General features: G+C 44.8%; 1 protein-coding gene across 8 annotated transcripts in view; it reads left to right on the top strand.

Moving 5' to 3' along the window:
* TEAD1 (TEA domain transcription factor 1) overlaps positions 1–14,140 on the top strand; it is a 274,411-nt gene that overhangs the window by 82,072 nt on the left and 178,199 nt on the right. For all 8 annotated transcript variants that reach the window (XM_047776264.1, XM_047776265.1, XM_047776266.1 and 5 more), the window contains one exon: positions 12,579–12,834. In XM_047776264.1, the coding sequence (XP_047632220.1) occupies positions 12,678–12,834 (157 nt within the window). In that variant the 5' untranslated portion in view covers positions 12,579–12,677. The remainder of the gene's footprint in view (positions 1–12,578; positions 12,835–14,140) is intronic.

Below are 14,140 nucleotides of genomic sequence, written 5' to 3'. Positions count from 1 at the left end.
ATGGGCATCTGGGTCCTGGAAGGTGTGGGCCTCTTCTGAAAGATTTTAAATGAGTGTGTTTTGATAAAAACCATATTTGCATTTTAGGGAAACGTCTCTGGCTAAAGAATAGCATGGAAGAAGCTGACTAAAAATTTATCTGGGGATTCTAATTCAGTACTTTGGGCATCAAGGCTGAGGTCTGTATTTTTAAGAGGCCAGCTATGTCGTCTGGATGTACATACAGGGTTGACAACCTGGGGCAGGGCCAAGTCCTTGGTAGTGGCATTGTTGTGGGGGCATAAGGGACAGCCCAGCTCAGAGAGAGGAGCTGAGGTCCTGCCTGAGAGACAGGAGCAAAGTCTTCTTGGTGATTGGCCCTCCTTTGGGTGCCGAGTCAGCCAGGTTCTCTGAGTAGCAGAAGCCCTCAGAGGGGGCTGAGGGCTTGGATTTCCTCACCCAAGGCCTGGAACATCCTTTTTGGATTTTCTTGGTGCTTTTAGACACAGATCCTTAATATAGAGAGGATACTTTGAAGGTGTCAGTGCCCAGTATGCCAGGTCTGTGTGTATGTGAGGGTTTGGGTGACTTGGCCTCACCCTGTAAGTAGAGTCATCAATAGTCAGTTGGACTAAGGGGAAGTCAGTACCACGAATGTCTGGGAGAGGGAGGGCCTTAGTGGCATTTGGTAGGTATAATCGGAAATGGGTTGTATTTTGATTAGAGAGAGGAGAGCCTTGCTCCTTTTCCAGGGTTAACAGAATCTGTAGGAGGAAGAGATCCTGGAGGAAATAAATATCCCTCCCCTTTATTTTTATTTTTTCTAAAGCGACTCTGTGTGTGTGTGTGTGTGTGTGTGTGTGTGTGTGTGTGTGTATGTGTTTTCAAGTGTGTCCAAGGATGCGTAAGTGCTACGGGACTTCAGAGCTATTGACTGAATTAGGTTGTGGCCTTTTGCCTTTTTTGTGTGATACAAATAACTGGGGTGGGAGGTGTCTGGGGGAGGGAGGAGGAGTCCGGTGGCTGGTCTTATGGTCAAGGTCAGCTCTCCTTCGGAGCACCTTGGGCCCTAAGGAAATGGAGCAGACTTTAGGCTTGATTTCTGAATTGGGTACCTCAGGCTTTCTGTCCATGACTGTCTTTGCCTGGGTGTCTTTGCCCTGCTGTGTGCCCTTGACGTGCTTATGGACTGCTTCGAGCTGGTGTTGTGCACACAGTAGGTGCTCAAGTAATTGTTAATTGGAGTGACTGGTGTATTGTCTAAAGAGGAACAGTACTTATTCTGCCCCAGCCAATTTTCAGCCCAAGTGTTGAGATTCTTTCTCCTGCTGAAGTTGCACTGGGTATAAACCAAGGAGCGAGTTTCAATTTGAAGGATGGGGATGGGGGCGAGGGTGAGGCCTTAATTGGCTGGTGAATTTACATCTCTCTCAGTGTAACACCTGTTTTACAGCTGTTTCATCTCTGTGTCATCATTAAATGGCAGATGTATGTCTCATTGGACGGGTGGGGACTCAATTGTTATTAGTGCAGACATTCATGAACAAGCAGTGTCACATATTTTTGGTTCATTTATACACTTGCTCATGTCGGCATTAGCTGGCATTCACACGTTGGCCCTTTGCACATGTGTGTGTCTCTGTGTGGACATAGCAGTCTGATTCCCATGCTGGGTTCGAGACGACTGCACTGTCAGCTCAGGCCTTTTTAGAGACCAGGGAGATACGTGGAGTGTCCCACCACCAAGTCTGAGAGCCTTTGTTGGAAGAGCTGAGTGACTGGACAACTGAGCAGAGTTAATCCTGTGACCCTGGGCTGTTTACACAAGCACACCTGTATAAACTGTCACTGTCTTTTCATGGATTAAAACGCCTTTACAAATTTGGAATGCTTAAGGGATATGCCACCTTATAACACTTGAATGTGTTTAGAGAACTCTTTTGGCTTTGGACCACACTAAAGTGCTTTTGATGAAAAAATTTGGATTCCAAATGGATAAAATTGCTGTTCTTCATCCTTTATCTCTCCCCGCCCCCAATACATACACTAACACACACACAATCCCTTTAGGAGTTGCTTGCACACTCCTGGTATTGGTGGAGTTCTTGTTGCCTTTATATGAAACAACCCATACTTTTTCTTGCTGTGTGTGTGGCCCCTCGTGATCTGGCTCAGCTTATTTATCTTCTGCTCCAACCTTTCTCTTTTCTTGCTTTGTCCTTTCTTGGCCACATCCCCTTCACAGGTACCCTTCTCTGCACAGGCCTCCCTGAGCTTTCTCATAATTGGCCCAGTAAGTTCTATTCAGGCTTTAAGACCAGGCTAAGCATCACCTCCCATGAGGCCCCTGTTGACCCAAGAGACAGAATCAGCTCCTGTTTCTGTGCTCCAACAGTACTTGGTTTATTAGTTTTTGGCATCTTATATTCAAGCACTTGTTCATTCATTTATTCACCGATGGGCTTGTTATTCTAGGCATCTGTTGGGTCATTATTTTTGGGGATCATTGACTGTGTGCCAGACTTTCATTAAATGCCAAGGGTAGGACAGCGACTAGATAATGGCTCTAAGCCTTAAAGATCTCACAAGCCCACAAAGTTGATAGCCGCAGAGACAGATCATTCCTATGCAGTGAGTGAGAGGGTTCATTTGTCCCGGAGAGCGAAAGTGCTCCCTGCAGGAATGTGGAGGGCCGGCTTCCCATCTTGAAGGATAGTGAACTCACTTCCAGTTTTCCTGCTGGAAGGCTTTTCCTTGAGGGCAGGGAGGGTAGCAGGTTTATTTCCACCTCTCTGGTGCCTGGCACATGGGGAGACATGGGATGGGGAGTTTCAGTAAATCTTTTGCTGTATTGAATTGAAACGGATAATAAACAGAAAACAGAAATCATTTCCCCTTGGTAATCCTACACTTTTTTTCAGAATGAATTAAAGGTAGCTTGCAAGCCTGTGAAATAGCATAAATTTCAAAGTAGGGAAAAGAAGGGGTTGAGGTAAGGACCTAAAGTGGGTTTGGGAATGAAACCAAACTTACTGAGCACATAAGGTCTGTGCTTTCCCAGCCAGCTCAGTGCTCTTTGGCAGCCTGTGAGGAAGTCCAGTCGGGTGAGCACGAGGTGAGAAGCACGCGGTGTTTTGTTGGTTATCAAACTTTCCTTTGGGACCTTTGTAAAGAGCAGTCTGTGTGATGTGATGAAGGACATACTCGACTTCTTGGAGTACATCCAGTGACTAATTCATGGGATGTTTCTGAGTATGCTGATGGCATCACGTAAAAGCATAGTTCAATAAAAGCGGTTTGTCCAGAACTTCTGGAATATACTTTCTTTAAGATGACTGTAGCATCACGAAGGGGCTGGAATAAACGGATAGTTCTACCTGCTGTTCTGTCTCATCCCTCTTTTATCTGGTGTCCTAATGCTACGTGCCACTGCCTTCAGTCCTAGAGGTCACACGAGCTCTCTTTCTTTTCCCAAGGAGTTTTATGAGCGTGTGTTGGAATTCAAAAAATACACATGTGTGATACAGGGTCCGGATCTATATGATCAGACCCATTAGAAATGGACATGTAAAGTAAGAGAGGCCAGACCAACAAAAAATGCCAGGTCCTGATTTGTGATGCTCGAGAGGATGGAAAGGAACAAAATCTGTTGTTGTGTGTTGTGTTCTTGGTCATTCTAGGTTGGCAGGAAAGAGGAGGGTTTTTTCCTTCTGAGCATGTTGGCGCCTAGATTTTGGATCCTGGATGAGGTGCTGATGGTATTCACGTGGATCCACTGGATCTTTAGAGAGCATTTGAATGCCATTGTACCTGCTTGAAGAACTAGAGCAGAGCTTGGACTTCACAGCTTGGCACTTTCAAATGTCATCTTGTTCCAGTTTTCCTTTTTGATTGGCTTATGACCCAGTCACAAGTGAACTGTGGATTTATCCGTTGTTGCTGTCCCCCAGCATGCTGTGTAATAATCCGGGGTAGATGGAGGCCTGGCCAGGATGGGAGAAACATCTTAAATCATCGAAACTGGAGAAGGCAGCCCAGGACCATTCCTCTTTGTAGAGCAGGAAGTGCGGCTCCTGATGCAGCAGAGTTAGGGTTTCTCATCAGCCAAAGGAACAGCATCTGGGTAGGTCAGTTGCTGGGACTCAGAGTCACTCCAGAGCCAACATGTTATTAAGTTGGCTGGAAATGAGCTGGTGTAAAATTGAGTCTCCACCAGCTGGTGTGAGAAGTATGACACCCCAGGCATGACTTACAGACTCGCCACCCAGGGAACAGCACCTTGATTACATGGAGGCCCATCTGTAGACATTCTCTGTGGTGTGGGGCTGAGATGGACCCTTTTGAAATGCTTGTCTTAGGGTTTCACCAAAGGCAGCACATGTATGTATCTGGTTGATATCTTTTAAAATATGAACTGTCTACTTTTGATTTTTAATTTGTACTCATTTAAAATGCTAGGGCATCTTGATAGTCTGATGGTGAATCTTACTAAATAAAGAAGGTAACATTATTACCATAACTTCATGATTAAGGAGTATTACTTTCCTGGTATTTGTTTTCTTTGTTTTTAGTAAGCATTAGGATCAGGTGAGTCTCCCTTAAATATATGTTCCATCCTCAGACCTGTCGGAATTGAGAACTTAGTCCGGAGGTTTTCTTTGACTGTTACTCCTGGGAAAGGGCCCATGAGTTTTTCTTTTGAATGGCTTACTGACAGCTACTTCCTGCTAACTCTTGTGGCTGTTATTTTTTTGTAACTCTTAGAGCATTAAAAAAGCTTCTGTTTCTGGCTTTGAAAAGTATCTCCCAAGGTTAAACAGCCCACCTTGCAGGGATCCATGCCTCAGGTGGAGATCATGTCATCCAGCTCATGCTCCCCTTGCAAGTGCACTGTGTGGATGGCAGATCTTTGCTTGGAATGGTCAGATGGAATAGGCTGCCTGGACCTGAGTGTGTGGCCTTGGCTTTTTGAAGGAGCCTACTGATGAAGGGGAGCAGTGATTAGCCCGCCTGGTGGTGAAGGGGAAAGGGAGAGGCGGGCATTTGCGTTCTCAGTGGCTAACAGATTCATTAAGGGCATGGGCCAGATGATTCCCTTAAAGGCTGGTAATATAGAACCACATAGCATGAAATCAATCAGAGCCTTTCTTGAGCTGTCACCTGGGCAAGTACTTAGGGCTGATGGAGCGGAGAATTAATCAGGGACTCTCAGGAGGGAAAAGCTAAGCCCTCTAATGGGGTGCTCAGCATCGGGGTCTTAGTGAAGAGGTATCGGCTTGTTGATGGATCCTGTTGATTTAGAAGTGATTTTTTGAAAATGAGAAGGAGTAATTATCTACTCCTTCCTGCTGAAATTAGAGGAAACCTATTGGGAACTGGAGCCTATGACACTGAGGCTCACTGGCTGCCACTGGCTACACACAGTGTGGCCTCAGTTCTCAAGTGTCAGCAGTCCTTGGAAGTTGTGCTGTCTCTAACAGTGCCTTAATGATCTGTAGTTCCATCTCCGGAGGCAGCCTTCAAAATCCAGCCTGCCGACCTTCACCTGAATTTCTCAGGCCACTTGTGAGCACATTTGGGTAGTGTCTGGAATGGTGGGAAAATAACTCATCCCATTTGCATATGCAAAAGTGATTAACCAACATTAGTGCCTGACATTCCTCCCAAGTACCCAAGGAGGTGAATTAATGTCATAACTATCCATTAGGCATTAATTAAACTGTGTTTGATTGTGTCAGTCATGGACCGAGCTGAGAATTCAGCTCTGCCTACATTCTCTCTTTTGGAATCCAGCCTCCAGTGCACTGTCTTGCGAGGGTGTAGTTTGAGTCTGATATTCCCATGGAATGTGCATTCTATCTGGAGCAGTGACTCTGCTAAGCATATATGACTTTGGTCTAACTAAATAAGATCCTGCAGGTGAAAGCTTCAAGCCTTGTGCGAAACCTGGTTCATTAAGAGAAGGTTGGCTTTGGATTTGTGGTACCAATTTACTTCAGAAGTGAAGCACCTTCTTTCCTAGCAGAGCAGCTTTTCTCTTTGGAGAGAAATTTGGGCTTTTATTAAGATCACAGTAACCTTCACGCCATCAAATACTTGGTTGAGTTGTCTGCTACAAATATTGTTCCCAGTATGTGATTCTTTTTCTAAACCCTAAAATGGCTCTCACCTGTGCTTCCTTCCACATTCTTCTGAGCTCTTACTAAATTTTTTCTCTCCTCTCAGTTCCACTTCTTATATGTCGCTTTTTTCATTCACTTATTCCCTCGAATTTGCGTTGCTGCCATTTTTTGCCTCTTCAGATTTCTTCCTTGCCCATCTCTTTCGATTCCGGTCTTTACACCCTCCCTACGTTGCCTCCTTTATAGCTTTTTCTTACAGCTGTCACCTTCTGGTTCTCATCTCCTCCAGTGGCCAAACGAAAAGGGACAGAGAGAAAGTGAAATATTTCATCTCAGAAATTACCATGCCACTCAAAATCGTGGTACAAGCTTACCTGGAAGAAGCCCCAAACCACATTTGTCCCTTTGACACAGAATGACTCTTGGTAAATTAAAAAAAAAGAAAAGAAAAAAAGAAATTGGATCACAGCCAACTCTTGGTTATCCAAGCTATGCCTGGAATAAGTCTGTCTTTTCACATCTTCCTGGTGTGCTGATTTCCTTTGGGGCTCTTAATAATCATTAAAACTTTGGCTAGAGTCAAGAGTGAGGAATGAGAAAGGAGCTGAATCTCTACTCTTCTTGTAGAGAGCTTGGGGATAAATTTAGTCAAAGAATGTTCACGTCATTTGGTTGTTGGTTCATTCATTCTTTCTTTCTTTGAGTATTTATTATGGCAGGTACGGTGCTAGCACAGGGGATAAGGTGGTGACTGCAGCAGCCCCTGCCCTCAAGGACATTGGGAAGTGGCGGGGGTAGGGGGTGGGATCAATAACAAACCACCTTGCACTAAATTCTATTATAGGTAGTCTGTGGGAGCACAGGGTAAAAATGACTGTTGAAGTTGGATCTCCTTCAGATGGAAACTATGGCATGTGGGGGGCTGTAAGTCCTATGTCATCCTGGGTTACTCAGGTGAAGACAGAGTCTCTAGTCCAGCTCTTTTCTTGCTGCTTTAAAGAGTATGAAGACATTGACTAAAATAAGCTGTATGGATTTTTTTTGTCTTTTTTTTTTGCTATTTCTTGGGCTGCACCCGTGGCATATGGAGGTTTCCAGGCTAGGGGGCGAATCAGAGCTGTAGCCGCCTACGCCACAGCCACAGCAACTCGGGATCCGAGCCACGTCTGCAACCTACACCATGGCTCATGGCAATGCCAGATCCTTAACCTACTGAGCGAGGCCAGGGATCGAACCCACAAGCTCTTGGTTCCTCGTTGGATTTGTTAACCACTGAGCCACAATGGGAACTCCCAGTATGGATTTTTTTTTTTTTTTAGATTCTCACATTCAGGACATTTATTAATTATGAGGATTAGTTAAAACGAACCCTTTAATTTAAGAGCTCTTAAATCACCCATAAGTGGGTGAGATGCTTACACAATGAGAGACCCATAGGAATTAAGATGAAGGGAGCAGCTGATTGTTGTCTTACCACCTGTGCACACATCCCTTGAATAAAGTTGGTGTCAGAAGCATCTGCATTTGACTGTCTTCCCCGAGACTTTTCTTCTTCCCCTAGACTTTTGTATTAATATATGTACAGGTTGGAAGTTCCTATTGTGGCTCAGTGGTAACAAACCCCACTAGTATCCATGAGGATGCGGGTTCCCTCCCTGGCCTCACCAGTGTGTTGAGGATCCAGCGTTGCTGTGAGCTGTGGTGTAGGTAGCAGACTCGGCTCGTATCTGGCGTGGCTGTTGCTGCAGTGTAGGCCAACAGCTGTTGCTTCAATTCCACCCCTAGCCTGGGAACTTTCACATGCCACAGGTGCAGCCCTAGAAAAACCAAATGATAGTAATATTAATAATAAAAATATGCATAGGTTGACTGTGTTAATGATGTCATTGCCATGGGCTCATGTTACCCGTCTTGAAGTGTCAATGAGTAACTGTGAGAGAATGATCCTTTTAGGGAGTGTGGCTCTTGGGACAGTTGGCAGGAATATTGGGGTCACTGGTGACATTTATTTTTGGAGTATTCTGGTGTGACTGGAAAGAGTTTCAGGGGAAAAAAAAGCTTTTAGAAAAGTGTTAATGATGGAAACTGAGGCATATGGAGGCTGCTGGAATGATACACAGAATATTTTCAGCAAATAAGAGTTCCTTAAACACTTTGCTTTTAGGCATTCATTTTGGTTTAGGATTATTTCCCTGCGCCAGACCTCCCAGAAGAATATGAAAACTATTGAACATGAGCATTCAAAGTAGAGGTGTTTGTTACCAATTAAAATTTTCCTTTTAGGCCTCTGAATACTTTAAGGAAGAGGATCCTTTAAATTTAAAGTTCTCTAAAAACTTTAAGAAAGACGATCCCTTTGTTTATTTCCCAAGGGAACCATTAGGGAAGCTCCTTCATTTCTTTACCTTCTTATCATCAATGGGTGTTTGGACATCACCAGGTAGGTAGGTACTGCTCCAGAGATGATGGACTTGAAAACATCATCATCCATGGTTTTACAGATGACAGAGCAGCTTCTCTCAGTATCTCACTGAATGTTCAGGGCAACTTGGTGGGGTAGAGTCCCTCCACCCTGTAATGATTTTTCTATATGGGGATTGCATTTAATTTATAATTTCCATTTTATAAATTAAAACCTGAGCTTTTTCAGGCTAATTTAGTCTGGGCTGCCAGACTAAATTAATAGGTGAGCTAAGTTTGGAACCCAGATCAGTTTGACTCTTAATACCACACCCCTATCCCCACCTCCCCAATGTTGTGTTCTTCTTCATTACTGAAGTGAGTGAAAGTTGACTCCCTTGCTTAAAGGATGTATGAGGAGGTAAGAACATCACTTCTCCAGGCACAGATATTCTATGTACAGTTCACTTGATTAGCTCTTGTGGTTGGTTATGATCAGGTGCTTGTTACTATACCTTCTTCAGAAGCCGGGTAGATTAGGTGGTAGTTAACCAATTCTACACATTTTTTTAGGATACTCCTAATGTGTGGCTGATTCTCTCAGAGCCAGTAGGTTTCCAGGATGAGCTGGATTTTGAGCCGGCCTGTATTGAATGCCAGAATGGTTATTTCGGTATCCAGTATGGGGAACTTTTCTCAGCCAGCCCCAGTCTTGTGATTGGAAAAACTCTGCCCATACAGAGCCTCATCTTACAGTTGGGTTGTAAAACCAAGGGCCTGTATAAATCTGTGGGTTATGTATCTGGTAGCTTCTGGGGCTGTGTCCTGGCCCCTGTCCAGAGTAGGTAATTCTATCCTGCTGAGCTCCAGTAGACCAATCTTAAGAACCTGGACACTCAGTTCTTCCCTTTGCAGTAAATGAAGCAAGACATGAGCATTTAGAATAGCACCTGTGCTTCCTGAGTGAGCGGATCAGTTAATGCTAGTTAACATTGCATTCCCCAAACAATCGAGATTCGACCCTTAGCTTTAGAGGTAACTTGAAGGGGTGATCTGCAAGATTCCGCTGCCTGTTCTTATAAGGCAGTCTACCACTTGTTGAACAATTCAGCTAGCAGGGAGATTTTCCTCACAGTGAGCCACAATTTTTGAAACGTCCATTGAACGGGTCTAACGCCCTCTGCATGTGTAACCCCTTCAGAAGTTGGTGTCTGGAGTTCCCGTTGTGGCGCAGTGGTTAACGAATCCGACTAGGAACCATGAGGTTGCGGGTTTGATCCCTGCCCTTGCTCAGTGGGTTAAGGATCCGGTGATGCCGTGAGCTGTGCTATAGGTTGCAGACGCGGCTCAGATCCTATGTTGCTGTGCCTGTGGCATAGGCTGGCAGCTACAGCTCCGATTAGACCCCTAGCCTGGGAACCTCCATACGCCGTGGGAGCGGCCCAAGAAATGGCAAAAAGACAAAAAAAGAAAAAAGAAGTTGGTGTCTGAGGACACTAAGCTTGGCAATTATGATTCAGAAAGTTTTTTTTTTTTTTTTTTTTTTTTTTACCAGTTTTGAGCCACAGGCTAAGGCTAAAAATAATGGACTTTAATTGAGTAAATACAAAATTCCTGATTTTAGCTTCTAAACCAATTGTTTCAAGAGTTGAAATTCAGAAACAGCACTTGGAAGGTGGGGGCTTAGAGGTTTTGTGGATTATAGTCCACCTCTGAGAGTCATTTGTGGAAGGTTTTGGACACACTGGGCTGGGGAAGAGGAATGATGTGAATTGTGTCTAGTCTGTAACAAGGTCAGGAGACCAGGGGGCTGCTCTGGTCATACCTAAATGGGTGTCTTGGGGAAGATTTGCTTCCCCAAGGGATGGGTAGAACTCAAGGATGGATAGAAGTTAACCGAGAGATGAGTTTTACCTAATAGATGGAAGAATTTAAACATGTTAGTACAAAGGAGGTGGCATTAGGAAGGCAGTGGGTCCTCGTTTGGTGATGTTTAAGCCTTAGGACCAGTTGATGAGAAGTGTCAGGAGGGACTTTTCAGCCATTGGATTCAGGGTGTTTTGGTGTTTTGGTCTCGAGGTGCTGAGGCTTTCAATTACGTGGTAATGTTCTTTTTAGTTGAATAAGGATTCTTGGTACCCTGGATTCCATCTCGCTGCCATAGTGGTTGAACGCTGGACACATCCGCAGTTTAATCTTAAAAAGTGGCTTCCTGGGCGAGTTCATCCTGCTGTGAGCTGTCGGGAGTTGAAGAACTGGCCTCTGGTTTCGTTTGTTTTGTTTTGTTTAATTTTGGGGTAAAGTGGAGAAGGAGAAGGTGGCCAGCTAGCCACTGCTCAAAGAGTTCACTGGCACTCTCATAATTTTTCTAATAAACTACTTCGGAGCTAGAACAGACTCTACAGTAGTGTACAGTACAGGTCTAATTTTATAAGACTCTTAGATCTCAACAACAACAAAAAAACTGCAATAATTTGAGAATTCAAAAGGCCCACGCTGCAGGCATTGTAGCGTTCATCTGGGGGTCAGTCACACAACCGTTCCTTGTGGCATAATTTATACCTTTAACATTTGGCAATTTTTAAAGTCCTATGTCATTGTACATGTGTCAGTAAGAAGCAGTATTTTCTTTGAAAGATGGATCCATGGCAGAAACCTGAGGGTTTCTTTTATCCAGGTGCTGCCAAATCTAAAAAGCTGTCAGTGTCCAGAGCCAGAAGCACCCACTAGTTATACCATTTATTGTGTAATGTCCTTGTCCTTCATAGTTTCTGCAGCTGGGAATCTGTTGATACAAACAGGTGAGGAAGGGCAGGCGAAAGGGGTGCTGTTGGGAGAGGGAGGGAATGGAGACCGGCCGCTTGCTCTCAGGGGTGACTGCACTGGTGTATGGAACAGTGCCTGGTGCCTAGTGGGGCCACCCGAATCAGCTTCCCTGCTGGCTGCATTGCATGATTTTTTGTAATGTTGCCTGGACTTGAGGAGGCAGGAGGAGGTAGAATGGTGGTCACACCCTGTGCCTTCTGTCTTCCAGTCAGTCCCCAGGAGCAGTTCATATCCCCCTTTTGGGGAAGGCTTTGAATTGGTGATCTGATGCCTTTTCAACAAAGGAATATTGATATGTTAGTGTGCAGACAGCAGGGGGTACTGGATTAGATCATTTTCACATCAGCGTGTGTGTGCCAGTTTGACATTTGTTTGGAGAGCTTATCCTTTTATGACCATAGGTTACATGCATAATTTAAGGAGAATGAATCTTTGAGAAAGATTTCTGTTGATTCTGTAATCTTCAGTGCTGCAGGAAAATAAATGAAAGCCTCCCCCACAGTTTTCATGTGATCAGGAATTCCAAGGAGGCTACCACATGAAGTGCCCCATGTGGGTGTGAAACATTTCTGCACATGTGCTGGCCACTTCTGGGAGTTGTTGCAGGGAAGGCAGGAATGGGGACAGAGGTGGTCCTTGCTTCTAGAAGCTGAGAGTGGCAAAGTGACCTGACTGTTCAGGGTAAAAAGCCCTGAGGATAAATGCTTTAGAACAGCAGGTCCAGGTCAGCTGATATTGCTGTCTGTAGAATGAATATTTGTCGTTAACAAAACAATCTCTCTTCTTCCGTCCTCCATCCTGCCACTGTCTTGCATCTTGGGGATCCCAGTGACAGATTCTGGGGTGGTTTGACATTTCAGAGATATACCAGTTGCCACAGTAAGGCAGACATTTTTTTTGTTTTACTCTAGTTGCTTTTAAACAACTTGTTCTGCTCCAGAGATTTGATTATCATCAAGCAAAGTGCTCCTGGAAGATAGTAGGTACTTAGCAAGTGGTTTTGCATGATTCAACTTGCAACTCTGAGTACTATTCTCAGGTGAAAATTTCCTGTCATCTGTAACCCCGCATCTGCCTGCCATTGTACTTCTGTATGAGCATCTAGCGTGACCCATAACAAAAGCCACTTGGACCTCAAAATTCCGTATTCTCTCCTAGGAATTACTCTTCACCTAAAGTTAGCGGCTGAAGACTATGCAGCAGAACCAGCGAGAGCAGTACATTGATGGTATCTTTTGATTTCTCTCTTAGGTTTATTTTCTTGAAAAGGCTCCAGGCTTCGGCTTGGAAAATCCGGCCGCCAAAATTGAGCCCAGCAGCTGGAGCGGCAGTGAGAGCCCTGCCGAAAATATGGAAAGGATGAGTGACTCTGCAGATAAGCCCATTGACAATGATGCAGAAGGGGTCTGGAGCCCCGACATTGAGCAGAGCTTTCAGGAAGCCTTGGCTATCTATCCACCATGTGGGAGGAGGAAAATCATTTTATCAGATGAAGGCAAGATGTATGGTAAGTGATCTGAAATGCTCCCTTGAAATGCTGCAACCTGCTTTTGTGGTAAGGGATCATTGTAGCTAGCTTCCTACTGAGATCCATTCCTTGTATTGGGTTGCATGATCTTGGTAGAATTTTAGTTGGCTGTCCAGGGGACAAATCTCAGCTGAAGAGGAGAGTCAGTAAAGGACCACTGGGAAATCATTCCTTGGTTTTTCTTCTTCTTTACATCAAAAGCTCTCAAGGATTAGGTTGGTCTTTGCAGTGGCGTATGCAGACACCAAACATGGAGGCTAGTTCTTCCGTGTATAAGCCCTTGCTAGAGGAAGCCCCAGAAAACAATGGGGGCTCCCTAGAAATGGGGCTTGGTACTGTCAGATCGAGCAAGCTAGATTTTTATATATGAAATCTACTCATGTTTAAAAGCCAGAACATTTTTTTTTTTTAATTTTAACCCTGTATAGGCCAGATAAAACATGTCCCATGGACTTGATCAGACCTTGGACCCACCAGTTCACTGCTTTGTTGCCAATTTGCAGCTGAATGGCCACACAAGGCAGTGACCTCCAGATTATTCTCACCAGTCCCCTCTTTACATGGTGGCCCCTCAAAGTGTGTTCTAAACCCCAAGATTGCCCAAGAGGATGAGACCAGTTGACCAGATGGCTGGGGATTCCAAAGATGGCAGCATGCACCCATCCAATAGCCTGGGGTTTGGCCATTGGGTTTGGATGTGCCCTGCACCTTCTACAAAGGCTTCCAGCTGCTGACCTGTACTTTTTGGCACCTTACCTTTTGGGAGGCAGATGGCAGGTGGTTGTGTGTACATTCTCCTTGTCTAATTGGGCACATTGAGTTGACAGAGTTTGCACTGTGGCTGAGTCTAAAGAGATGCAAACAAATAACCTAAACTCAAAGAGAACTGGCTCAGCAGCCTACCAGAGGTTGTTAACTTATCATGGGAGTGATTTATTTCTAAATAATTTGAAAGCTCTTCCATAATAGGGTGTTGTACCTTTAATACTGCACTTCCTCTACCAGGAGCTGTAGGAGGCTGCAGTGCAAACTAGCACACGCTGCTAAGGGGAAAGCAGATGGTGGTGCAGCTGCCACCAGCTGTGTCCCCCCACCCTGTCCTCCCCCCTTTCCAACTTGGATGATGTAATGGAAACAAGGAAAATTTTGCTTTCTGCAGCATTAGAGTCTCTCTCTCTCTTGGCCAGTTGGTGTCACACACAGGGGAGAGAGAGAGAACCCAAACCTTCAGTATTTGTTTTATGCTCTCATGTGATCCTTTGTAGCCAAAGAAGCTTCTTCGTGT

Source organism: Phacochoerus africanus, chromosome 4 (genome assembly GCF_016906955.1).
Source record: "Phacochoerus africanus isolate WHEZ1 chromosome 4, ROS_Pafr_v1, whole genome shotgun sequence".
NCBI classification, from domain to species: Eukaryota; Metazoa; Chordata; class Mammalia; order Artiodactyla; family Suidae; genus Phacochoerus; species Phacochoerus africanus.
This window is presented reverse-complemented; position numbering and strand designations above follow the sequence as displayed.